Raw genomic sequence first — 26,665 nt, 5'->3', positions numbered from 1 at the left:
GCCCTATGGCATATCCAGTTAGTAGTTAGATTCTGGTCACAGCACACAAAAGTCCTTTTCCCTGAACACAGTTTGAGTAATTATAGGAGGAAGAGCAGAGGTGTTAATAATTACAACAGCAGCATTGTTGTGTTCAAGTGTCTCATTGAGCCATGAAAGTGAACAAGAGACTATATACAAAGGCAGGCTTCTAAACGTGCAGATAACTGAAATACAGCCATCCTCAGTCTTATAAGTTTACATCCAAGCCTTTCCTACTACAACATGCCAGATGTCCTCTGTAAAAAAAAAAAAAAAAAAAAAAAAAAAAAAAAAAAAAGTTTTGCAGCATAGATTCACTTTCAAGGCATGTTGCGCAGGACTTTTAACAAGGTGTGCTACTTCTGAATGTTAATGACACAGAAAAAGTAGTCATTATTCCCCTCAATTATTCACTTATTTCATTTCCTTATTTGGGGATATTAACAAATATGTAAATTGCATTCCTTTTGGGAAATCTCTTCTAAGTGAATTTCTAATATATCCAACTTGATCCTGAGATGTAGGCTTAAGATTGCAATGTATAAAGTGTAGTTTGGTTCACTTCTCTGGTATGAAAAAAAATATTACAAGGACATTCAAAAGGTAATCCATTCTGTATGTGTGTCACATATCAGCTCAGGGAAAAGGTGTAACAGTGACGCAAATGCACCAGAAACTAATTCAGGAGGGGGGAAAAAAAGAGAGAAAAAAATGTACATTTTCTTCTATCAACAGCATGCCATAATTTATCTGAAGATGAAACATAAGCTGCCAGGCACCCTGGTTACTATGGCAACTATCAAGTCAATAGCGGAGTTGTTCTGGCATCTGTCCCTGCAGTGATTTTTGCTGGGTGTAAAGACACAGGATCTACAGTAAGGCTCAAAGCTGTTAGACAACACGTCTGAAGCTTTCCAAGACACAAAATGTCTGTCGAGCAACCAGCTGAGGCATTTTAGATCTCCAAGCATGACGCCTATTCAGAGATACTTCGAGAGAACTGAGTATAGCAGAACACAGCGGGTAATAATCTTGTTGTATAGACACATTGCTTTGGGGGAGGCAAAGTTCGCATGCAGACATCTGACATTCATTCTGTGGGAAATGAAATGTTAAGACTCCTGACAACAGACAGAACTCCAACCTGAGAACTTCCTCTGCAAACCCAAAACCCAGCTTTGACCTGACTAAATTATCAATAACTGCTAAAAACTGAACTTCATTACCTTCTTGAGCGCAGAGCGGTTGCCCTGCATGTAGCTACGGTGCATCTCCAACACCTTCTGTGGCCTGCTGCGCATCCAAGCACTGAGCGTCTCGATGGGGGATCCATTTACACACCACTCAGTCACCCCAAACTGCCTGAGGTGTGCTCGTGCGTGACTGGCCAAAGCTTTACGGTTCTCAAAGTAGAACCCGCAGAGCTCACAGCTGGGATCTGTGAAAATACGTGACAGGAAAACAGAGAAGATCTCCTTTTGAGGACAGTCAGAACAAGATGTCACAGAGAAAACTAAACCTTAAATGACTTACCCTGGTGCCCATGCTTGACTGGGGGTGATTTTCTTTTGAAGGAAAAGTCATGTGGCAGAGGTGAATAAGTCTTCAGATGATGCGGTGGTGAGTGGACAGTCTCCAGTGACTGGGCCTCTTCTGACAGTGGCCTTTTCCCCAGTGGGGACATCCTGAAGAATCTCCCTGTGGGTGTGGTAGCAGATGAGCCCACAGATCCCAGTCCTTGCTTATGAAGCCTTGACCCTGACTGCAGCAAACTGAGGGGAGATTTTCTCAATTTAGATGACTGGTACGCTGAAACACCCAAACCCTCCAAACTGCCAGCAAGCCCTGGGTTCTCCCATGAAGGACTGCTTGCTCCATGGCTTGACTCCTTCTTCACTCCCTGGTCTGAAAGTGCAGAGGCACCCACCCCTCTCTTGTGCATAACTTCCCTCAGGGTGTCGATTGGGGAGCCGTTGACAGACCATTCAGTGATTCCCATCTGGCGCAGGTGGGAGCGTGCATGGCTAGAGAGGCCTTTACGGTTCTCAAAATATTCACCACAAAACTCACAGCGAATATCCCTTGTAGGCTCTGCTTCATGGGTCATGGCTGAGTAAGGACCAGAGGGCAAAAGTAAATAACAAAAAAATAACTGCAAGTGCAATAGGAGCATGCATGTCACAATAAAAAGCTAGAGCTGGCATTGATTTCAATTTCAGATTTTCTTCTGTCCAACAAACTACAAATGAGAGCATACAAAAAACTTTTCAACAATGGAAATTTAAATTCTATGTTCATAATCAAATAATGACAATTACCTGTTACACTTTCTCCAAAACGGCACCATATTACAGGACCTTCCCTCAAACCTCAAAATAAACCCCTACAAGTTACTGGACAAAGCTTTTTATCCTCCAAATTGCATCCTGCTGAAATACAGACATGTGACATTTATTTATTCTTCGAAGTCACCTCTAATAATTTTATTTGTTGTGACTTGTTTCAGTCATGGTCAAGAAGTTTCACCAAATACATGTTAGTGTATCTGGATGAACCAGCAATCAAACCAACTGATTACAGCCAGCATCTAATTGATGAATGTATAACTCAAATCAAATTGAATTAAATTTTATTTATATAGCGCCAAATCATAACAAAAGTTATCTCATGACACTTTACATACAGAGTTGGTCAAAACCAGACTCAGTAGAAAATGTTTATTGATGATTTCATTACATTGCGAGTCCTCTCCTCAGCATTTTTTACAGTTTTCTTACAAAGGCAAAATGTGTCCTGCAGATAAAATGACTTACCTAGGTTGAGTGGGAACACGCTGTCAGAGCTGCTCCAGTTTGAGTTGAGGGATTCGGTATGGTAGCCTCCAGATCTCCCAACTGCCTGAGGCGCGGTGACTTCGAGCTGCACTGGTTCAGGCTTGAGCTTAAGGATCAGCCCACTAGAAGACGTTGGTGGAGCAGAGTTCAACTTAGACACTGCTGACTGAGGTGGGCTGGAGGGGCGGGCGAAGGCAAAGGGCAGGCGGTTGAGAAGGGTGGCTGAAGGGGAGGATGAGGAGGTCGACAGAGGTGACCGAGGGGGTCCTGGAGAGGATGGAGGTGGGGTTTTGAGTGGTTTCAGGGGAAGGGCACAGGGAAGACCACGCCTTGTAATGATCTCCCTCAGGGTGTCTATTGGGGAGCCATTGACAGACCATTCAGTGATGCCCATCTGGCGAAGGTGGGAGCGGGCATGGCTGGAGAGGCCTTTACGGTTCTCAAAATATTCTCCACAGAACTCACAGCCTATTTCCTTTGGAGGTTCACCTGGGAAATTAGAGAAGTGATGTGAGTCTCTATGTTTTTCACAGAATGTATATAAGAAGTTGGCATAGGCACTCTGATGGCATCCACCGCTTTTTGGACAAGAATCACTGAACTTATATTAATTAAAACTGAAAGCTAATGTATCCATCATCTAGCAGACCTTTTGTTCCATATTGGATTAAAAATGGTTGTCTAAAAAGTAATTTTGTCCTTCCTCTAATCTTTGTCTATACTATTTGCTACTGTCAAACATTTTATAGTGATAAGAAGCTAATTACATGTTTCATTGCAACATCAGCATGTAGTAGAGCTATACCTCAGCCATGTTGGAATGAAAGCTGTTAACGTAACAAAAACTATACTATAAACTTACAATGTTAATGGTTTTAGTGACCTGTTAAATGTCAGCACCTACATATATGATAGCAGTCATGTCAACTTCGCAATATGTATATGCTACCTAATTACCACGCTAAATATCTTGGCATATACTGCAGCACTGGATCAATGGAACCCATAGCTAATGTATTTAAGTTATGACAACAGGGGTGGTATGGTAATTAAGGATATTCATGAAACAGTTATGTAAAAAAAAATGATTTGATGGTTTTTGTGTAAATTCTTAACCAAGACAACAGATGAGTTGCCCCTCGTAAAATAATTGAAATTTTATTAAATTAACAAAAGTGCAAAAAAGTGCAAACACGCCTTATCAATGAGAGAATAATTTACAAAAAAAATCACCATGGTCAAAATTAAGTGAATGACACCAAGAAAATACAATTACTGACAGTACTTCTAGAGAGAGGTTGCCATTTTGAGTATCTAGAGGCCTTCAGTGGTACTACATTCGGAAATACTTCTGTATTAGCTTCACGTTCTGGCAGTAGTTGTTCAATAGAATTATAACTCAGAACAACTGACTTAATTGCAGATGAACTTTATGAAAAGGATTTAGCATTTTGCACCTCAAACAGGATTAAGTTCCAAACTTAAAGAACAGCACTCACTATGTGGAAGGGCCATGAGCTCCCCACTACTCAGGCGGAAGACCTGCATGGAAGAGGACTTGAGTCGCTTGGCAGGTGGGCCAAGCAAAGATGAGGCAGAGGAAGAGGTAGCTTTGGACGTCGACCCACCCCCAGCTGTGGTCACTTTATATAGAAGAGATGAAGACGAAGAAGAGGAGGAGGAGGATGACAGGCTCAACAGGGACTGCTTTGGGGAGGAGAGCGTAGTTGTGAGCCCTTGTGGTTCAGCGGGACTGTCGAGCTGCAACACACTGGCTTTGTGCTTGAAGTCATCCGTGTCAATGAGCTGGTTCAGTAGGTCAATGGGGGAGCCCTTAGATTCAGAATACTCTACACCAAAATGTCGCAGGTGGGCTCGTGCATGACTGGACAAGCCTTTCCGTGTCTCGAACCAAGCACCACAAAGCTGACAAACAATGTCTTTGTTGGGATCCACCTCCAGTGCTGCACATCAAGAGAAATAACTACACTGAGTCTTATAAAAGTTTACAGTAAAATGGAACAATTCCAAAATAAAAAATGTACACAGTTATCAGAGGCATAATTTAGTGTGGGCAGTTTCACTTACTGAGGTTGAGAGGAGCATCGTTCTCCTGCGGTGCCCACAGGGGCTTGGTTGATGTGATGGTGGCAGGGGTGGACAGGTTAGAGGTTAAGCTTTTTATCCCCCCAGCCTTGTGCTCTGGGGAGCGCAAGGGGGAAGACACAGGCAGGAGGGAGGAAATGGGGGCTTTCCTCACTACTGAAGAAGGAGAGCCACAATGGGCCTGAGCTGGAGAGGCACCGGGAGAAGGTGTAGGCGTTGAGGAGGGGGAGGGTGGCACTGCTTTCGCTGCTTTGGCCAGGATGGAGGGAGGGATTGGTTTCTCGTCCAAGTCCATGTCTTCTAACTCTTCATCTTTTTGAGAAGCAGAGGGGGAGGAGTTCTTGGCTGAAAGGGGCTCCAGGAGAGATGAGCTTATTTGGCTGTCTAGGTTGCGCTCCTTGGCAATTTGGTAAAGGAGGTTGATGGGCGCCCCACTGCTTTCTGAAACTCTGATGCCCAGCTGGCGTAAGTGAGAGCGGGCGTGGCTGGAGAGTCCTCGCCTGGTCTCAAACTGAGCCCCACACACCTCACACTTTAAGCTGTCAACTGTGGAAAACAAAAAAAGTTGCATGTTAGACTTGAAAAGTCAGGCAAGTAATAAATTTCCTAAAGATTTCACTGCAGTCCCAGACTCTCTGCAATACAGTAAATAGTTTACAAAACAATAGCAGGTGGCTGAGGTTATTTTAGAGGCCACACATCTCCCAAAGGACATGTCACCTCACTTACCCTTCCTGTTTACATCTTCAGTCTGCAGTAACATTAGCAAAGTGTTGGAGGTGCCTCTATTAGCCTCCGAGTACATTTGTCTCCCTCTGAGGATTTCCCAGGGGACAGCCCTCTGTGATGTAGAGTCGCAACACCTCAACATTGACCTAAGGTCAGTTGTACAATTTTGCAACTGACAGCTACGATAAGGCTTCACTGTGGCAAATCCAATCCCTTGTCAACACTCTGGGGTCAGCATTCCCATAGATCTCCCTCACCCTTGGTGTCAGCATCCTCCCTGGGTGAGAGGCAGTCTTGGTCCTCACTGCACAACCCTGTTTTCCCGGGGCTTGAGCTCAGACCATCCAGAGCTTGAAGCTGCAGCTCATCCTCATCTTCTTCCTCGGCTGCTTCCTCCTCCTCAACTAAAACACAGTCACAATATCCAAAATAAGCCTAGAAACAGCAAGCCAGTAAAATGCATTTTAGGTGACTGTGGTCATAAATTGCCTTTCAGAAAATGCTAATGTGTGAAGGAGTCTCCAAAAGAAAGCCAGCCTTAGAAAACATGCATTTAAAAAAAAGCCTTAATAACACATTTTTAAAAAGCAAAGTGAGCACAGAAAAATTAACTCAGTCTTGTGGGCTCATTGCATGTAATTTCTCAGTCCTCAAAACGTCTTCTGTAAATAAATGTATGTGCAAACAACTCAAGTGATGAAACCACGCCAAAAATAATAATAATCGCAGTACTGTATGAAACAAACATGGCAGTCTTGGTTCCCCGCATTCCTGGGACAAAAGTGCCATTTTCTGCGACAAATCGGTAAATCAAAAGAGACGTGAGACAGACAATGCTTTTTGTCTGGTGGGCGGCTCTGCGCTTGTCAGTTCATCTCTTGACTGTAAAAGAGCGGCGATGTGACACCTCGGAGCGCAGCGTTATAACACCAGCTATTATAATGGAGACAATACCATAGAATAATCACAGGAGTATTTTTAAGTAGCAAAGCGCTAACTTGACTTTGTATCCGTCCAGGCAGAACAGCTTAACCCTGAACAACCCGACACTTCCAAGAAAAAGTGATACTTCCATTATACTTCGTTCATCCGCATAAGTTGCAATAAGATTACCGACCACGACCGCGTTTAGTCCACGAAGTTACCATGTTTCAAAGCAATCTCACGTATAGTTTATAATAAATATAGACACAAATGCATGCACTTGAAAGCACAGCGTGTCCTCTATCAAAAATCAAAGCAAAGTAAAATGGCGAGGATTGGGCAACTGTAGGTAATTTTAGAGATCCTGCAGCATTGAAAATACTGGACGTCATCCCAGACGCACTCAATGAAAACCTCACACATGAAGAAAACACTGTAACAACAACATTACAACAAGCAAAACATCAGCATTTATCCGAAAAGGAGCACCACAAAACAGTAACACTGATCCGCTTTATGAGCTCCTGACATACATGTCACAGGCTACCTGCATGGCTCTGCGCGACACTGCTTTTCTTTCCACGCTCTCACATTCTAAAGAGTTTTCAATGGTTGTTGTCTGGGTACAATGTGTGTGAAGATGCGGAGCAAGACGCGCACCGCAACGCCGCGGTGTGATCCGAGGGCACGCGGTGCACGGGAATTACAGAGCGCGGTACTCACCGGTCCGCAACCGCAGTGCATCGGACTCCCGGCAGCTGAAGCCAGACAGTTTTTCCGCTATTGTTTGGGTCTGCGGGGAGGTGGAAGCAGCCATTTTGCCCCCATATGCACCGCTAAGCTAAGGCGTGACCAATCGAGTGGAGGCGGAGGTTGGGATAAATGCACTGAGTGCCACATCAACCGCGGGCATCAGGGACTCAGCCTCTCTTATACACATTAAAACACTCAGTCTCTGGAAAATAACCTCTGTATTTCTCCACATCCACAATCCTGATTCAAGCACTTCACACAGTGCACACCAGTGACACCCAGGTCACAAAGTCACTGTTATTTAAAAAGTACAAGAACAAACACAAGAACCCTGTAAAACAACAGTAACATCACCTGAACTCTGATTTCCCACCCATCTCCACACTCGTGTCTACACACACCCTGTGATAAGTTCAAGCTGCAAACTGACAGGGGCACTAGGTTACAAAAGTCATATCAGCATCAGTACCAACAATAACAATACACACAAACTCAATAATCTATTTATCACAGAGATGCTATTAAGGATAGATCCCTAATCACTTACCCTCACACTCTTTGGCCCCTTCCTCATGTTTCCAAGACTGTGGAGATGCTGAAGGCAGCACATCAGTACCGGCACCACTCTGCATCCTTTCACTCTCCCTCTCCAGCTTTACTTTAGTGATTCCTTCCGCACCCTCCTCTGGTTCTTCTTCCTCTTCTTCATTGTTGTCACACTCCTCCGGTTGCGAGCCCGGACTCCGAGGGGGAGCTGTGGGGATTACAAGGTCAGGCCTGCTGGAGAAAAGCTCCCTCAGGATGTGGATCGGTGACACGGTTACATCCCAGTTAGTGATGCCAAAGTCGCGGAGGTGCGCCCGGGCATGGCTGGACAGTCCGGCCCGGGTGTCAAAGCCAGCACTGCAGAACTCACAGTGCATCACACTGAAGGTGTCTGGGTCAAAGTTGGCAACTGTGGAAAGAGCAGGTCATAGAAGTTAAAGTTTGTACAACCTCAGGAGTCAACATGATACTGTAAACCAATGAATTACTTATGGCCAGATGCATAGTTTGATTAGATAAAATGTGACCAGATAAAACTAGTTTCTCTAGTAACTCATAGAGAACTATTATTTTCAACTTCCACTTGCACAGAGAGAGAGAGAGAGAGAGAGAGTGTGTGTGTGTGTGTGTGAGTGTGTGTGCGTGCGTGCGTGCGTGTGTGTATGAAAATCAGGCAATTGGCTGGTCATCTGTGTTACCCCACCTTAAGTCTCAAATCCCAGGTTGGAAACCACTGCTTTAAATTATAGTCACCACTTTTAAAAGCGGTTCACATTGTGTTCCCAACAGGTCAGCAAAAATTAAATTAAGTGTGGGAAAGAGTGTCCCATGATGAAAAAAAAAAGAAAAAAACCTAGTCATATTTGTTCTTTTAGGCTGAGAAGGGCATCTAACAGAATAATGCTACGGCTATTTTACTCTACAACTCAATGTCATATTTTACCCAAAAACAGATCATCGTCTGGTTTTCAGAATCTGCTCAGTCATCATCTAAACAGCCTGAGGCAACAAGATGCTGACCTTTTTTCTTCTTCTTCTGATAGGAGAACTTCTTCTCAATCGCATTGACTTCCTCAGGGGATATGAAGTGACGCACATTGTAGCTGACGCCCACCCGGTTCAGGTGGCCTCTCACGTGATTGGCAAGCCCAATGCCATTATGAAATCGATCAGGGCAGTAGGGGCATTTCCTCTCCACAGACTTTAGCGCTTCTGTGTCTTCATCAATCTCGTCTTTGTCTTCATCCAAGATGCCCTCTGACAGGAAGCGTCGCAAACGTTCATCATCAATGTCGTCGTCGTCATCATCACTGCCAATTTCTGCAGTAACGGCAGTAACCCGACTGCTCCTCCTCAAAAAGAAAACCTTTCCATCTCTTCCCACTTCCTGCTTGTCTTCATCCCCGACAGTCTTCTTCGCAGGGAGCGACACTGTAGGACTGCGCTCTGCAGAACAGTCATCTGGAAAAGAAAGGAAAAGAAAAACCCTGAACAAACAGAAAAACCCTAATCCAACTGAAACTACCAGTTCTATAAACTGTGTACATGTGAAGGTTTGGCTCCTGTACAGACACAACCATATCTCAACACTTGAATATGACGTTAATGTTCATGGCATTATTTTTTATATGTAGCCTAATAATCACATCAAACTTGTTCATTAAAGTAAACTACTGATGGGGTGGGAATGCAACAACAGCATTTGCTAGCCTACGATAACATTTAAAGAGGTAAAATGACCTGTAGAGCAAGGTAAACAATTTCTATGTGGGTCAGTCAAAAAGAAACACAGTTGAGCAAATGTTAGTAATAAAATGACCCACGTTTCTTCAATTGTTTCTATGATCAAGCAGATTTACATATGGCTTTAGAAAAAAAAAACAGATTAATTCCTTTTTATGCTACTGATATCAAAGGTAGATGATAAAACTTAATATTAAGTAAAATGATTTGCATTGTAGTGCTTAGGAAAGTTTGTAAGGGTGACATGAACAAGTACAAGTACATGATGGGCAGCCATGGCTCAGGAGGTAGAGCGGATCATCCAAAAACCGAAGGGTTGGCGGTTTGACTCCCACTCTCTCCTAGTCATGTGCCACCTTCATCCACCTTGCCTCCACTGTCATTCAGACTGGTGTATGAATGCATATGAATGTTTGTTGGTGTTTGGAGGGGCCATTTGGCACAGATTAGAAGCCCCAGGGCTGCTGTGGCTCCAAAAAAAATGTAGCTTGCTACCACCAGAGTGTGAATGTGTGAGTGAACAAATAATGGATCAATAATGTAAAGAGCTTTGGGTACCTTGAAAAATGCTATATAAATCTAATTCATTATCATTATCACTAGTATCTGACCCATGGGGAACCACAGGTTGTAAATGTGGTAGTTTTTATGCTGGGGAGAGCAGACTTTTGGGAAAAGATGTTAGTCTATATTGGTGGGAGGTGGGGGGGTGTTGGCGGGAGTTCTCCCTAAGTACTGGGATGTACCTTACCTATCTCTCTCTCTATATATGTCTGTCTCTCTCTCTCTTTCAAATGTCACTCAGTACACACAAGTTGTATGGCTGCAAGTGATGTTGGGCGTGCAGGAGTAAACGCAGCGTTCCTGTTTTTAACTTCATTTCCCGTCATGCAGCGTGGTACTGATATGTTGGGACTGCAGGATAAATGCGGCATTCCTGTTTTTAACTTTATTTCCCGTCATGCAGCGGGTACTTATTGTGATTGTAAGGCTTCTGTATTACAAAATGACTAATATCTGCGAAAATACTGGTCCTGTCAATTTGCCGAGATATTTAATGTGGAGATGGGACTATTCCTGAACTGTAGGTGCCAAGTTGGGCAGGTAAAAATGCCTCAATTTGTCAGAATCTTGCCAAAGCGGCATCCCTGCTTTTTACTTCATTTCCTGTCATGCAGCGTGGTACTGCGCTTCCATGATTGTAAGGCAGTTGTACTCCAAAATGACTAATATTTCCGAAAATATTGGTCCTATCAACTTATTGAGATATTTAATGTGGAGATGGGACAATTCTTCAACTGTAGGTAACAAATGGGCCAGGTAAAAATATTTCAATTAGTCAGAATTGCACACACACACACACACACACACACACACATACACACATACACACACACATACAGATGCTCTGAGACCTCCCAGTATTATGATGTAGATCATAAGAGGCAGTAAAATTATTTAATTCAGTGGTTCCATGCACATCACCTAAAGCACAGGCTACACTGGACTATCTTTCACAAATAGAAAGGAAATAATGCTGCCCCACAACCCCTTGTTGCACACTCCAACAGTTCACAAAGAAACAATAATCATAATTTACCATTGTTGACAATGCACTTTCAGTCTCTCCTTAACCCTTCGGTATCCCGTCCACCAAGGCCCTTACTAAGCACCAAGTGTGCTTTTTTGGCACACTTGTGGATAATGTCAAAAAAAATTTCATACAGTTTGTTTTTAATTCTTTTACACTTTTTTCTATTTCATCAACTTGAGCCATAAATAAAAATACCAAATACTCAATAATTGTCACATTTTTTAACCCTTTAAATGCCGTGTTTGTATTGTAAACAAACCATTTTTTTTGGATGCAAAAAACAAAAAATTATTATTTTTTCAATACACTATATGGATCACATATTATTTGATTTTTGCAGCCTGGCATATGTCAATAATTAACTCCAACATTGGTTAATTTGCATTATTATTTTTGGCGCTAGGTCAAATGTTCAAAAACACTAGCATCTGTGACCAAGTGCGCCAAAATGGCACACCTATAAATCAAACTATTAAATATTATATATTGATTTATTTTTCTGCTCCAATTTGATTTTATTTTTGTAAATCAAGGTCAGCCCTAATAATCATACATATCAAATAATAATTCATTTTAGATTCTTTTAACCTTTTAAACGATCTCTTTTCATCATGATGTCACTACATATTTTGATGCAAAAAACACAAAATATGTTTTGGGTTTTTGTCAAAATACTACATAAAAATTGGATTACATATTATTTGATTTTTGCAGCCTGGCATATGTCAATGATTAACAGCAACATTAACAACGTTAATAAATTAATTTAGACCCTCACCTCTCAAATAAAGCCCAGATATCAGTAAAAGCATGATTTATGCCTTAATGGCTTATGGATCAAAAACAGTGGTTATAATGGAAGAAATAGTGCGTTTTAGGCACACTTGGGAGACAGATGCTAGTCTTGTAATTTTCTTTTGTTTACAATGTGCAAATTTTAGTTGGTGGCCAGAATTTTAAAGATCATGCACAAATGAACAACTTTTGAATTCTAACCTTATCTAAATTGTGAAAAATAATATGAAGTTTTTTAACACGAAGTGCAGTGTGCCTAAAAGGCGCACCCGGATACCGGAGGGTATGTTGATACATTTTGAATTTTCACCAAAATGTTAAAGTTACTGGCGAACCATGACTTAATGTTAAAATGATCAAAGGTGAATGTTGCAATAATGTTTTGTTGCCAGCCTTCAAGAACACCATCAATTTGACTTCAATCTTAAAGCTGTGTATGACTTTCATCACAAATTTTTTTTCAAATTTGTAAAACCTGAGTGATAGCCTAATTATCACTAATCCATTAGTCTTTCAATGGTTACGCACCTGAATCACTTCCCTCATGGTGAACAACTTTGAAGATGACTCCATCATAAACACAGTCCGCTTGTTTACATAACAAACTGAATTGTCACTGGGTCCTTTTTGGACATTTTGTTACAAAGTGAATTGTGGGACTGGGAATTCCACGCCACATCAATTTCGCTATCTCTTTGAGCGCTAAAACCAAATGTCACCTTTACCACTATCCACCCAATATACTCATTCTTTACAAGAACACTGGTGGACTATATAATTTTATGATGTAGCAATCTGGCTCATTTTCTTGTTGAATCTTTGAGAAACCGCTTTTGCTTCCCACAATGCACTTTGCAACAAAATTTCTGAAAAGGCCCAAGTGACATTTCGGTTAGTTATGTAAACAACCGGAATGTGTTTATGATGGAGTCATGTTTGAAGTTGTTCATCATGAGGGAAGTGATTCAGGTGTGTAAGCACAGAAAGACTAATGGATTAGTGATAATTACACTATCACTTGGGTTTTACAAATTTGAAAAAGAATTTGTGATGAAAGTCATATGCTGCTTTAATGAAATTTCATTAACCTGGATCATCTCTGTACAGTCAAATTTTGCTGGGAGTGTTGCATGTGGTGAGTTATAATCTTTTAGCCAGATGTTTTTATTCAGCATTAAAATTTAAGAATGAGGACATGTACAGTGGTAGATCTAATGCGTGATGTGAAGCGTGAAGGCCATCCTCAATGTGACAACCATTTAGTTTCACTTTTGTGACTGGCCTATATTCCCCTTTTCCCCATTGGTTGATAATGAAGTATTACTTCTCACCATGTTGTCCATATGTATTATAATAATACATATATATTATATTATTGCCTTCATGACACAATGCAGTAAAAGGCCATGGGGTGAAATATCTAAAATTCACTTTTCTTAGTCTACATCTATAACATGTGCCACTGCATATTTCATAACCTAATGTTTGGATCCAAAGTTTTGTGTTTTTAAGTTTTTATGTATTCCTCTTCACATACTTGACCTCATGACATTTTCCAACAAGATTAAGGAAAAAATGGTTAAGAAAAGGAGATAGGAAGTAATTTCTTTGTCTATTTGGTAGCTGCTATGGTCTAAAATGTCTTTATTTTGCTATTTAATCTCACCTGTGTTGGACTGAGCTCTGGTGTGCCGTTTCAGGTCCACAGGTGAGTTTGCCTTTTGCTGGAACACCTCAGTGTCCATCTCTGTGCTCTGATCTTCATCTTCACTCCCAGGCAGCTTGTCATATTCAAGTCTGGCATGAGCCTTAGTCCAAATCTTCCCTCTCCTGCTGAATCTCCTGTTCCCGACACGCTTGAATGCCACTTGGCTTGTGGGCCAAGCTTCTGCACCATCTGGTATTGTGCTGTCCTCAGAGGCAGTGAGTCCTTGTTGGCTTTTGCCTTGAGAGGCATCGGTCAGAGATCCAGACCCAGAGAGATTAGGATCTAAGACAGGTTTTGAAATACGAGCGCCCGCATTGGGCCATGGACACTGGCCATTCTCATCAGCCTGCGCCCCACTGACAGAGGCCTGTCCCGGGTGAGCGACTTTCTGGTGTTCCCTCAGTACAGTTTGACTTGATGTCAAAAAGGCACAATGAGCACAGGCCAGGGAAGTGGATGCCAAACAGGACGATGAACCAGGAGATGGACAGTCAGCCTGGCGAGCAGCTGTTTTTCGGTTGTGGGTCTTTGAGTGATTAGCCAGTGCCTGGGAGGTTCTTGTGCTAAAGTTACACTTAGTGCAGACAAAACGGCGGCGATAGCCAGAGACACCTCGGCCCTGAACTGGGGTCCGGATGCAGTTTAGAGGACTAGTGTCTGAGTCAATGATTGCAGAATCTGGGTTGGGTGTTGAAATCGTGGTTGGGGACAGAGGTGGAGATGTGACTATTTCTGTTTCTGAGACTTTCCTTGGAATCAGGACTGGGCCTGCATCTTGCATAACAGCTGGGTCAAGGGTTATGTTCTTCACAACTTTGCCTTCCTGTTCATCAGTCTCCTTTGTCTTCTTATTTTCATTGAGTTTCTCAATCTCCTCCAAGATTTTAAGACGGGACTCTTGGTGCCGTCTGTGGTGGTCTGCCAGTGCAAGTCGATTTGGCAGGTTCCATCCACACTCCATACATCGAAAACGCCCTCCCTTGACTAATCGGTCCTTCTTGCCACCCACTGAACCACTCTGACAGTGTTCAGTCATGTGCTCCTGAAGGTGGACTTGCTTCTTGAAGTAAATGCTACATTCCACACATGTGAAAATCTCTTTTCCCAGCTCAGCATCGCTTTCCTCTTCTTGGTCTTGTTTCTTTCCTCTGCCTCTGAACTTTATCGGTTCTTCCAACACTCCCTCCTCAAAGGTGACTTCATCAAAGTCATAAACCCCTCCACCTTGACTGAGCTGTGCTGGTTCAGGGCTTTTGGGTTTTTGTGGACTCTCTCTCACTCGCTTCCCAGTCACAGACGATGTGCGCTTCAAGGGGCTGAGGCCGGAGAAGGGCCTGAGCAGGACCCTCTTCTTTCTGCACCGCTGAATGAATGTGCAATGAGCCCAGGGGGCAGGAGGGGGACTCTCGGGGTCTGAGTCTCCAGGGAAGGTGTACACATCTCTCTCAGGCTCCTTGGATTCTTTTCCCTTGGGCCTTTTCTCGCCTTCTCTATTGTCCGCCTCCTCCATTTGGCAGCCTTCCTTTGGTTTTAGTTTGGACAGAAACAGCTCAGCTCCCTCAGATACATTCCAGACTTTGTTGTCTGCCACTGAGAACAGAAAACAGAGAAATTATGAATGAAAAGAGCCTTAAGATACAAAGATATCACATGTACTGGCACATGTTGTTTCTTCTTGGTGGTACTCACATTTACTAGGGCCAAGCTGAGATGTATTTGGCTCTTCTGTATTTGTGCTCTCATTGTTGCTATTGTTGTCGTTCCCCTCCACACTGGTAGACAGATCAGTCTTAGTTTGCAACGGCTGTAGTTTTTCAGGTTCTTCGTCTTCTTCACTATCAAGTCTGGACAAACATTACATCATATTTTGAACAATTTATAAGCAATTTTGACATAAATCAACATTACATATCCTGCACAAAATTTAAAAAAAAAATTTGCATCTTTTTGAAAACTGGGTTCATAACAGTATTTATAGGATGCATATATACATGTTTGGGTACTTTTGTGCTAAAATAATATTTTTTTAAAAATTACTTGCCAAACTTTAATTAAATATTATAGTCCTAAATATATATATATATATATATATATATATATATATATATATATATATATATATATATATATATATATATAATTAAAATAAAATAAATTATAAAGTGAAATAGCAATTCTTTACTTCTGCTTCTCCTCATTTATATGGAATCATGAATTATTTTATTTTGCCATTTACGTGGCTTAATAAAAAAATTATCAAAGCTTAAGCCTGAAAGTATAATTTTAAGCTTAAAGTGAAGCTTCCAAAAATAATATGATAGCCAACTCAACATGTTAGCTCAATAAATATTTACTTTTTGTTCTATGAGGGGTGTTTGGGGTAACACGACTTCTATCCCTCATATTTTGACTATGTCCTTGTTGCTTTTGCAGTGTCTCTCCATGGTTTTCCTTGGTCTGCCTTTCTCTTTGCACTAACTTGTTTCACAACCACATAACTTGCTCACTCTTCCACCTGTACCTCCTTCTCACCTGAGTCCAGAAGAAGGAGATCCAGGGCTGTGAGCAGCCAGACCATGAGGGTTAGAAAAGTGCTGTAGCTCCTCCTCTGAAGCACAACAGCAGACAAAACACACAACCATAGGAACATCACTTCAACAGCTCAACAGTTACAAAAATACAGTGCATACTCAGATTACATGGAGAAGCAGACTGAGTAACATTCAATAACATAAGAGAACAACAGCGATAGACACACTGACTATGTCATATATTAGTTTGGATAAGTGTCTCACTGTTTTTTCATCCATTTGTTTAGTTACTCCTGAAAAGTGTGCAACAGGTTTCCAATCAAGCTGTACATTACCATCTAGTGTTTCTCTCTCAGAGTCTGAGTCCCAGCTCAGGGAGGAGGGAAAGGCTGAGGACCTGAATCTCCTCTGTGCGCTCCTCCCCGGGTCCGAACTGGGCCGAGCGCCCTCCGTCTGCTCTGGGCCCTCATCTCCTGGGTGGCCCCATGAGCATTTGGCAGACATCGAGCCGTCTTGCACTTTTGGAGAACATGAGGACTGGGGCAAGAATGACAAAAACAAACAGAGCTTTTACAGATCTCTGTGTAGATGCAGAGACACACTGATAATAACAGTACTTTGATTTGGTACCTGTAGGGTGCAGTTGAGGAAGGCGGAGGTTACAGAGTTTTGTGCTGAGTTGAAGGATGGGGGCCCATAGCTGGTCTCTGGGGTCAGGGATTGGCCTTCTGGCTCCATGATTCCCCCAGAGAGCAGTATGGAGACCCACTAGTGACCAGTCCACCTACATGGTGCAATCTCCTCCTCTTCTGTGCTCACATATAAACACATATCATAAAATTAAAGTTTTACCAATGCCTTTAAAGTTTTCCACCTCTACTTATACACAATATTCAAAACTCATGACAGATTGTAAGCATGGATTTAATGATATGAAAGCGTCAAATTTGCAGTGTTGAGTTTTATCTGTCCTCAGTTTATTCCAGCTGCAGTTTTCATCCTGTCTGACCTATTTTCACAATATGTCTAGTCTTAAAGAATGAAATAGGGCGCCCAAATGGTTACATAAATAAGTGGCCTTTATATTCAGGCCCATGTCCTCTCTTGCTGCTCCTGTGAAAAACCAGGAAAATGCCCGGGTGCATCAAGGTGTCCCACGGTGCTGCCTCTGTTGCTTCAGAGGACGTGTCTGATCCTATCGATCCGCTCCTTCGTCAGGTGACCACCATAACAACGCATCCGTGCACGGTGCCTGTTCAAGCTCAAACGCCCTTAAAACTGCAGTTTTAGTGTGTGTGTGTGTGTGTGTGTGTGTATGTGTGTGTGTGTATGTGTGTGCATGTGCGTGCAAATACTCACTGAAATCGGCCTGCTTTGCGGATCGCACTGAGAGGCTTGTTGTTTTAAGCACCGTCCGTCATAGTTGAGGACAAGAGCTGAAGCTTCACGCCCCGACGCGATGCTCGCAAGAAGCTTCGGCAGCTGCTCCCACGGACAAACTTACGGGCTCTGTGTTTAGAATAGATAGGCGCTCAGGATTTTGCATGGATCCCTTGGAGATGCCAGACAGAGGACTCCATGTTATTTGGCTTGCAGGCACGCCACGGCTGCGTACGTAACGTCAACGGGGAGGGCGAGGAGAAGAGTTTCGAGTAAAACCCACCGACGCAAGTTTATTAAGTTCAACTTTTACGACCGCTGGGATTTCACTTAATGTTGACAAGGTCGCTCTTATTTATACACAAGGCTTTTTGTTGCCGGGCATTTCAATTAATTATCATTAACCCACCGATGCCAAAAAAACAAAACAAAACAAACAAACAAACAAAAAACAAACAAAAAACAAAACACTGAACTTCTTTTCTATTAACTCAAATCCATTTTATTCTCACTTCGTCATATATAAATAAAGTGAGCATTAATCCTCATTTGTACCCATATTCTATCAATTTAGTGACATCTTTACACCTTACACGTCAATCAGTGTACTAAATACAGAGATTACAACAATTTAGATTTATCCCCGGCTCTGTAAATAGCTGTTGTTTGCAGTTTGTCAGCTCATTTGTGTAACAAAATTCCCTGAATACTAGTGGAAATCAATAAAAGCCTCACTACTGTGCATTTTCCGATCATTTGGCGCCCTCTACTGTCCCTAAATGGAAATGTATATTTGTGTCATCAAGGTCACTATTTTTTCCACAGTAATCAGTCATGATCCAGGTCATAATGCTCCAAAGAAAACAGCCAGAACATGAAGAGACAAATGTTTATTGTGTTAGGCTTGAATTAATCCAGGAGTGTGCATCTTGACTGGTAGATGGTTCTCATTTCTCAACCTCCTGAAAGGAAGGGAAAAAGAAGTTATGACAGTGGGTCAAGTAGCCCATTACACTTGTGTTTTACTACATCTCAGAGATCAATATCATACTTTTTACCCCAGGACTTTTTTCTGGAAACTTTACTTATTTTTTACAGTTTTTCCTCCCTTTGCTGCAGTGAAAACCACATATCTCCAAACGTGTTCATTTTTAATGTTGTAATAAACTTGAGTATGAAGTGTTTTTTCAGTGTGAGAAAATCCTCCTCCTTTTTGAGCTAAATAAAGCCCTTCACTGTAAAATGCTAACAAGGCAGAAAACAGGCTTGTTTTTCTGAGCTCATGAGAACATGATGCAGGATATAGGACAGAACAGGGATACTAAAAACATATGATAATTTTATGGAACATGATGCATTACTGCAGAGTTAAATTTTGCTTGTACATTAGTGGGGGACATAGTTAGTGACAGATCTGGGGTAAGACAATTTCCTGCACTCTTTTTTAATGCATCAAGTTGCATTTCCCCTGTATCAGACCCAAGCCTAGAAAAGTCACATCAAGAATTGGCATAGCACCTACTTACATTCGTAAATTACTAGTAAAATAGTGCAACAAACTACATGAAAAGACTGAGCTATATGAGTGTAATATTATATTTCTCACTGTCTCATAGTAACTTTCAACAAAAATGACTGATTGACTCACTGACCAAGTGATGGCTGGATGAGAAAATCCACCACTTTTTTTTTTAACAGCTAAAAGGTGTGAATACATGATATTTAATTATTATGAAACTGGTTGGTTGAAATGCTTGAAACCCTGTACTTTGTGCTTTTAGTAAGAGGACAAATGTATGTTTCGTAAATACTGTGTCCCCGCTGAATACTTCTTCCTCTGCTGTTAAACATACCATAGTGCTTTTGCAACCATTATACATGTTACAGCTGTCTTGACATGTCCAAAACGGAGAGTTGAAATGCCACACCTTGCCGAAACAAGGCCACAGAACCTTACTGTACATCCTTGACTTTGTACTTTTAATCTTTTCTGACATGCCAAGGCAGCTGAGAGCAGAGTATGAATGGTTTCTGGAGCAGGATTCTGTCTTTTACTCTTATTCTATTTCTACGCTGATGTAAAACTTGTTCATAAACGTACCCCAAAGTGCTCCCAGCCTCTGATCTCATTATAGAGAGCATCTCCAGGACAGGAAGTGTTCACCACCTGTCTGTGCCCCTGCAGGGTAAAGTTGGCCACCAGTCGCCCTCCGCTGATGGCACAGGATGCCAACTGATCTCTCACCAGTCCCATTGAATGCTGTGAGGGCAGGGTGGTAGAGTAGTCCCCGATGAAGGAAATGCCGTAGCCAATGGAGTTATGTCCAAGAGTGTGGGCTCCTCTCCAGTGCCAGCCCCGGCCCTCGTAGATGTAGCCATCAGAGCCAGCAACAAAGCTTTACACACAGAAAGAAAGGTTTGGGTGTGTAATATTTGGCATTTTAATTTATAGACTTTTTTCTTTTCTATACCTGTATCCTATGTCATCCCAGCCTCGGTCTTCCTGGTGGAAGTGCTGCATGGAGCGCATGTCTGCAGAGCACTGCTGGAAAGTCAGACAGGGTTGGCCTGGCATATGAGTGTGGTGGATGTACATAAAGCTCAGAGGCAGAGACAGGTTGGTGGGAGTTCCTCTGTATGGCTCTGCACCCCACATGCACCGTGGGATGATGGGTGGGCACTCTGAAACACATGAATAATGTTTTGTTTCAGCTGGTTTACAGCAAATCAGGGGTTTGTGAAAGTCCTTAAGAAGTCTAAAGTCCAATCATTTGAAACTTAGGGGTTAAAGGTATAGATGGGCGTTACGGACAACAATGATATTGTGCTTCTCATTCAATATCTGCACTTATCACAACTACCAAATAATATTTTCTCTCCAACTTAAATGATGATTTTTTTTATGTCCTGAGGGAAAGTTGAAGAAGCGAGATGGATTGTGGTTTCAATAATTTGTAAAAGATGTTTCAGGACAAAAAAGACAATTAAGGTGCAGCAAGAAAACAACAGTGCAAAAGATGCAACACATCACATAAAAACATTAAAATGTGGAAAAGATATAAAAATATAAAATGATGCAACAAAACATTAAACAAAAAACAGAAAATATATAACAAGATAAAAACTACAAGATGAAAACAACAAAACAAGGCCTAAAACAATACGAAAAGGATAAAAAAAAAAAAAACAACAAACAAAAAACCAACTCTATAGGTTCCACCAATACTGACAAAATTAGAATGACCAAAACAGATTAGTCTGTCTTTGTCTACTCTGGACTTTATACATGTATCTAAACTTTACTCATACAAAGGCAATGAAGACATGAACTGTTTCAAACCTTCATTCTCTGATTCTGTCATGTCAAGTGTGCAAAGCATATAATGTCTTACTGTAATGTGAAATGACAAATTAAAAGAAGCCTCATCTCATCTCAGAAGTTAAGTCTTATTAAACAAACAAACAAAACCAAGCCCTTGGATGGGAAATTGGTCATAAATTTCATCCATAATAGCCCTAAAAAGATTTTAATTTAACTTGTTGATACCTTCAGAAACCCTGCTAATTGTATTAGTGTCAATGTGTAATATTTTGTGACATCTAGTGGTGAGGTTGCAGATTGCTCCACTCTGCCCTAGTCTATGGTGGCTGCATGTTGCTGGTGTTTATGTCTGCTTGTGGACTTGTTCTTGAAGTGGATTTTTAACATACAAATGGTGGATTAATTCTCTATCATTTTAAGGAGACAAAAATACAATGATACTTTTAAATGTGATTATACACTCAGGAAGACAATATTATGAATACTGTCTGTGATTTCTGTAGTTGGATACTCATACGTTCTCTTACATTTGGCATTGAGGTCCTTAAATTTGGAAAAAAGTAATTAACATTTTAAAGAGCTACATTCATCATTTTTTTCATTAACCGTCTAAAAGACATTCTTAAAATTTACTCTTGCCTCCTTTGTGCTCTGCTTTCATGCTTACCTATGTACCGATGTACAAACTCTTTCATTCCCCTCTTCACCACAGTTGACAGCTGCTTCTTCTCCTTCACATTCATCTTTCTGAGCCTCTTCAGTTCTCTCTGCAGCTCTACTGAGTTCACTGCCTCTCTGGCCAGCAGCTGAAAGGAACACATCTCCCTGAAATTGTCCCTGCGACGTTGGCTGATAATGCGGGGGGCAGTGTCCAGCCCTTTGTTTTCCAGGCGGTGGCAGTAGTACTCTGTCAGCACCGTGCTCAGCCTCAAAGAGCGCCCAGGTTTAGCAGACAGATTCTTCCCTAGAATCAAGCCGTCCATGCCTCCATTGACCTGAGCAGTTGTGAGTAAAGAGGCGTCATCTGAGAGGGTGAAGACTTGAGGAGCGGTCACACTGTCCCAGCAGCCATCAGGTCCCAGATGCCGGCTCTGAGTAGAACTTTGCCCAAAGAAAAGGCTCAGATCTCTGGCCAGAGTGAGCTGGTACTGGGCCTTACCTCGGTCCTTAGTCTTAGGGAGGAAACGAGCCTCGATGCCAAGAAGGAGAGGTCCCAGTGCCACAGTGGTGCCATCTGAGGTCAGGACCACGCCCTCCTCTCTGCCGTTGTCAGTCACCCTGTGGTGCACAGCCTTGGAGAAGTAATGTGAGAGGCCTGCATCCAGTGGGGGACCTGCAGAGTTCGCATCGCCCAGGTAGTGTTGAATGAACGGATCATTAAGGCCAGTCGCCCTGCGGATCTTCTTCAACACCTTTATTGGCTTCACACCAGGGCTTCTGTCTTCCACCTGTTTCACCACCTTGATGAAGTCATTCATGTGCAGAGAAAATGAAGCTAGAGGTGACGACAGAAAACACCATGAACAACAAACGCCTTTGTTATTCCAATGAAAGCTAATCCATGGCCTGTAGCCTCACCCCTCAATACTTGTTAAATCTGCTTCTAGTTCAAACATGAGCAACCTCTACTCCAGTACATCTCAGAGGCAAAAATCCACTTTATCCTCTTCTACATTTGTCTGTTAGTTTTAGCTACATTTCAGATTTTCATCCGGTCCAGTGAAAGCCATGTATGTCCATATGTGCTGATTTTGAAGGTTTGTGTTCCTTTATGGTTGAGAAAATTCTCCCTCTTCCCAAAACAAATACGGTAATTTCTACTGATTCACAGAAAATATTTGCTGTTTTTCTGAGTTCATTAAAAGCAAACGACGTTTTAGAGATTTTTTTGTGGTTCTCACAGGACAGTTATTCAACAAACATATAAGTATTTTAAATGAGCTCAACTATAAACTTCTACAGCAGTAAAATTAATCAAAAACATCATATTGTCACCTTCCTAAAACAATTGCTAAAGTCTTTTTTCAGATTTGTAAGGAAACACAAGAAAACTTCACCAGAAATTGAGTATTTGATGGTTTAGGCAAAAGAAAAAGTCATCAAGACAATTATTTTAGAAAAGTGATGATATGTCATAGTGAAACACTGACAGAAACCATTTTACAACATAAAACTTCTGTAACTTTTCATAATGTATGATACTTTATTGAGCCTTTCTTGGATACTAACCTGGGTCTTAATTGTTGCTCGTGACCTTAAGACCAGAGGTGGATCTCCAAAGCAGATTAATATTTACGTAAAAATCAAATTTGCAGTTTGTCCAGACAACCGTACAATAATTATTTCAGGTATGTTTTACTCTCAATCACCTTGATCCAAATCCACATTTTACCCATGCTTTTTAAAAACTTGTGCAGACATAAACATAAATAGAATTACCTTCTGTGCACACACTGCCTATGACCACCAATAGGGCCAGGGTCTGTCTCCAGTGCCATGACATCCTGCAGCCGTGAATGACCCCCCTGTCTTTCAGCTCCGAGCTTCAAAATGTCTTTCAAAATGGGTTGACGCTTTTATTTATAGGAATTCATGTGCAAACAAAGTGGATGGTTGTGTAACAGCTGCACACACACACAGATACGCCTACGTTTAATCAGCCACTGTGTCTGACTAAAGCCAACGTGGGAAACTGACACCTGTAATTATGGTTCCTGTACACCGCACACACAAGGTCGATGTGATTGACTGGGCAATTTCAGAGAAATTCACAAGTTCTGTAATAAATCATGTTCATCCTGTTTGTGTCATTAATTGAATTGTGCTAAAGGAAGCAAACATTATGGGATTAGTGTGTATTATTGTACAAATCAGTGGCAGTCCTCTCTGAAGCAATGACTGTGTTCTTGTAAATGTTCATAATATACCATGCCAGTCTGCAGAACTGAGGAAGTCCCACAGCCATGAATCATGTGTGCTGCATTGACAGAGTTGTGTCTGTTCTCTGATTTTTTTTATTTTTAATCACAGGTCAGGCCATGATTTATATGTGTACACACTGTCATTGTTTTGCAGCAGAGAGAAAGTGTACAAACTGTTCAGAACAGCGGTTACTTCTCAGTGCTTACAGTGGACATAAGAAAATAAGAGCAGGAAATAGATTTACAATATCAGTGAGCTGGAAAATACACAGCAGAAGGTCAGGGATTTACATAACAGAAGTCAAAAATAAAACTTCTATCAGCACTGCGATCTGGAAGAGGAAGAAGGAAGAAAATGTGACACTGTGTGAAAGTACAGATTCTAATGGTTAACACATTCACATTTCTACACAGGCTATGTAATATACGCATCATCTATGAACTGTAAGAAGACAAACACAAAGTTATTTTTGATGTGTCACCTGTGGCGATGTAAACTGAACTGTAATTTTTTTTAACGTATTTACAGTAATATAATGTGAAGTCACATTAACTGATAAAATAAAATGAACATAAAAATTAACAAAATAGTGGTATAAGACATGGAATGTTTTTTCTGTATTCACCAGTATGTGTGTAATGTACTTTAGGTGACCAGGTGTCCTACTGGATGAGGATCTGCACAGTGTTTTGATCATTTGCCCCACGTTTTGATTTAGAAGGAAATACATAAGTTAAAGCTGAATAAAATCAGCTTTCCAATCAAATGTGTCTCAAATTTTATGGGTTACTTTCTTAAAATGAAATGAGCTGTACTTATTAGCTTCACTGTTGTAAGATGTGTCTAAATGTTCTAAACTGATTATCTTTAAAAAAAAAAACAAAAAAAAAAAACACTGGCTGAAACTAAAACTCCACAGTAATATTAGGGGCCATTTCTATATTCAAAAGGATATTTGATTATTTATTTATTTATTAAGATTTAAGGTTTAGTGTGTTGTTATTGTGTTCTCTCTCTCTCTCTTTTTTTTTTTTATTTTTTAAATGTTATTAATATTTTGAGAAGCAGCACAATATTCAAAAACATTTTTGATTGTTCTCATATTTGCAGATTGTTTTTCTTATATTTTTGGATTCAAAAAAAAAAAATATATATATATATATATGTATATATATATATATATATATATATATATATATATATATATATATATATATATATATATATATATATATATATATATATATATTTATATTTATATATATATATTTATATTTATATTTATATATATGACTTTGACTGGGTCATGTCCTTGAACCACTACTGCACTACCTTGGTGGTATGCTTGGGGTCAGTGTCCTGCTGGGACATCCAATCAGGACCAGTCTAGAGTTTCTCAGCACTTTCACGCTGTCATCCAGGACGTTGACATAATTATGTTAAATTCATGATGCCTTGTAACTTCATGAGGTTTCCAGTGCCACTAGCAGAGAAGCATCCTAGCATTATAGGTTATAACCATAGCATTATGTTGCCACCAAAATAACCGAGGTATGAAGGTATCACAGACAACCATCCAGCCAGTATTGCACAAAGGAGTTCTCCATGGATGCAGACACAGGAAGATGGCATGACTCAGGATGAAACATCAGGAGGCTCATCTGGCATTTCCTAGAGCTCTTCTTAACCAAGATCCAAGCTTTTGGTCATCAATCCAGTGATTTGATGAAACAAAGATGGAGTTGTTTGGCCACATGGATGTTGACTGCATCTGAAGGAAGCAAGGAGAAGAAACCAAGCTGAACACAGCCCCAACCATCAAGCATGGTGGTGGCAACATAATGCTATAGGGTTGCTTTTCTGCTAGTGGCACCGAGAACCTCATCAAGATACAGGGCATCATGAAAAAGGAGGATTATATCAACATCCTGGATGACAATGTGGAAGTGTCTGCTGAGAAACTCTAGATTGGTCCTGACTGGACGTCCCAGCAGGACACTGACCCCAAGCATACCATCAAGGTAGTGCAGTAGTGGTTCAAGGACATGACCCAGTCAAAGCTCTGACCTAAATCATATAGAGAATCTGTGGAGGGAGCCAAAGACTAGCATGATGGGTAGGAAACCATCCAACCGGACCCAGCTAGAGGCTTTGGTCCTGGAAGAGTGGACCAAAACCCCACAGGAGACAGAAGAGAACCTGTGGACACTTATAGGAACCATTATCAAGAAAAAAGGCTACTCTACTGACTATTAAGAAAAGACTTTGGATTTAATAAACCTAGGGTATGAATAATTTTGAACATGGCGTTTTTTTAGAAATCCTCTAATAAAATACTCCTGAAATAAAGTATTTCTCCAAGTATCATTTGTTCTTATTTCCTCACTTGTGTATCACATATAAGTCACAAACAAACTTGACAAAACTCATTCATTTCATCACAAAAACAAAAAGTTACAAAAATGGCAGGGATGAATAATTTTGAGGACGACTGTGTATATATATATATATATATATATATATATATATATATATATATATATATATATATATATATATATATATATATACACACACACACACACACACACATATATATGTATGTATGTATGTATATATGTATGTATATATATATTTTTTAGATTTGACTTTACATATAATTATTGCTTTTTTTTTTTTTTTTTAATCCCTTCATTTGCTTAAAGTCAAACCTATAAGCTAAAGAATCTGTTGCGTGTGTGTGTGTTTTTTTAAGGT

General features: G+C 40.9%; 2 protein-coding genes across 4 annotated transcripts in view; both read right to left on the bottom strand.

Moving 5' to 3' along the window:
* wizb (WIZ zinc finger b) overlaps positions 1-17,879 on the bottom strand; it is a 28,059-nt gene extending 10,180 nt beyond the window's left edge. Inside the window, exons 1-14 of one of the 3 annotated variants that reach the window (XM_030140202.1) lie at positions 17,644-17,879; positions 16,915-17,098; positions 16,620-16,821; positions 16,286-16,361; positions 15,443-15,597; positions 13,712-15,343; positions 8,934-9,374; positions 7,915-8,322; positions 5,948-6,094; positions 4,944-5,507; positions 4,355-4,819; positions 2,835-3,344; positions 1,555-2,130; positions 1,248-1,459 (exon numbers count right to left, since the gene is read on the bottom strand). In XM_030140202.1, the coding sequence (XP_029996062.1) occupies positions 1,248-1,459; positions 1,555-2,130; positions 2,835-3,344; positions 4,355-4,819; positions 4,944-5,507; positions 5,948-6,094; positions 7,915-8,322; positions 8,934-9,374; positions 13,712-15,343; positions 15,443-15,597; positions 16,286-16,361; positions 16,620-16,821; positions 16,915-17,022 (5,496 nt within the window). In that variant the 5' untranslated portion in view covers positions 17,023-17,098; positions 17,644-17,879. The remainder of the gene's footprint in view (positions 1-1,247; positions 1,460-1,554; positions 2,131-2,834; positions 3,345-4,354; positions 4,820-4,943; positions 5,508-5,947; positions 6,095-7,914; positions 8,323-8,933; positions 9,375-13,711; positions 15,344-15,442; positions 15,598-16,285; positions 16,362-16,619; positions 16,822-16,914; positions 17,099-17,643) is intronic. The other 2 variants (XM_030140201.1, XM_030140203.1) reach the window with 2 other exon arrangements.
* A 658-nt stretch (positions 17,880-18,537) lies between these two features.
* Positions 18,538-23,569, bottom strand: pglyrp6 (peptidoglycan recognition protein 6). The gene is made up of 5 exons (XM_030140249.1): positions 23,426-23,569; positions 21,654-22,481; positions 20,136-20,346; positions 19,766-20,060; positions 18,538-18,626 (listed from the first exon to the last, which is right to left on the bottom strand). Exons 1-5 carry the CDS (start codon positions 23,487-23,489, stop codon positions 18,612-18,614), a joined length of 1,413 nt encoding a protein of 470 aa, XP_029996109.1. The 5' UTR covers positions 23,490-23,569; the 3' UTR covers positions 18,538-18,611.
* Positions 23,570-26,665: the final 3,096 nt, after the last annotated feature.

The sequence above is a fragment of the Sphaeramia orbicularis genome, chromosome 8, assembly GCF_902148855.1.
Source record: "Sphaeramia orbicularis chromosome 8, fSphaOr1.1, whole genome shotgun sequence".
NCBI classification, from domain to species: domain Eukaryota; kingdom Metazoa; phylum Chordata; class Actinopteri; order Kurtiformes; family Apogonidae; genus Sphaeramia; species Sphaeramia orbicularis.
This window is presented reverse-complemented; position numbering and strand designations above follow the sequence as displayed.

Excerpts from the sequence above, each read along its gene's own strand:
- pglyrp6 (XM_030140249.1), bottom strand. The coding sequence starts at position 23,489 with ATGTCATGGCACTGGAGACAGACCCTGGCCCTATTGGTGGTCATAGGC. Across the intron at positions 22,482-23,425 it reads AGGCAGTGTGTGCACAGAAG|CTTCATTTTCTCTGCACATG; the intron begins GTAATTCTATTT and ends CGTCACCTCTAG. Across the intron at positions 20,347-21,653 it reads GTTTGTACATCGGTACATAG|AGTGCCCACCCATCATCCCA; the intron begins GTAAGCATGAAA and ends CATGTGTTTCAG.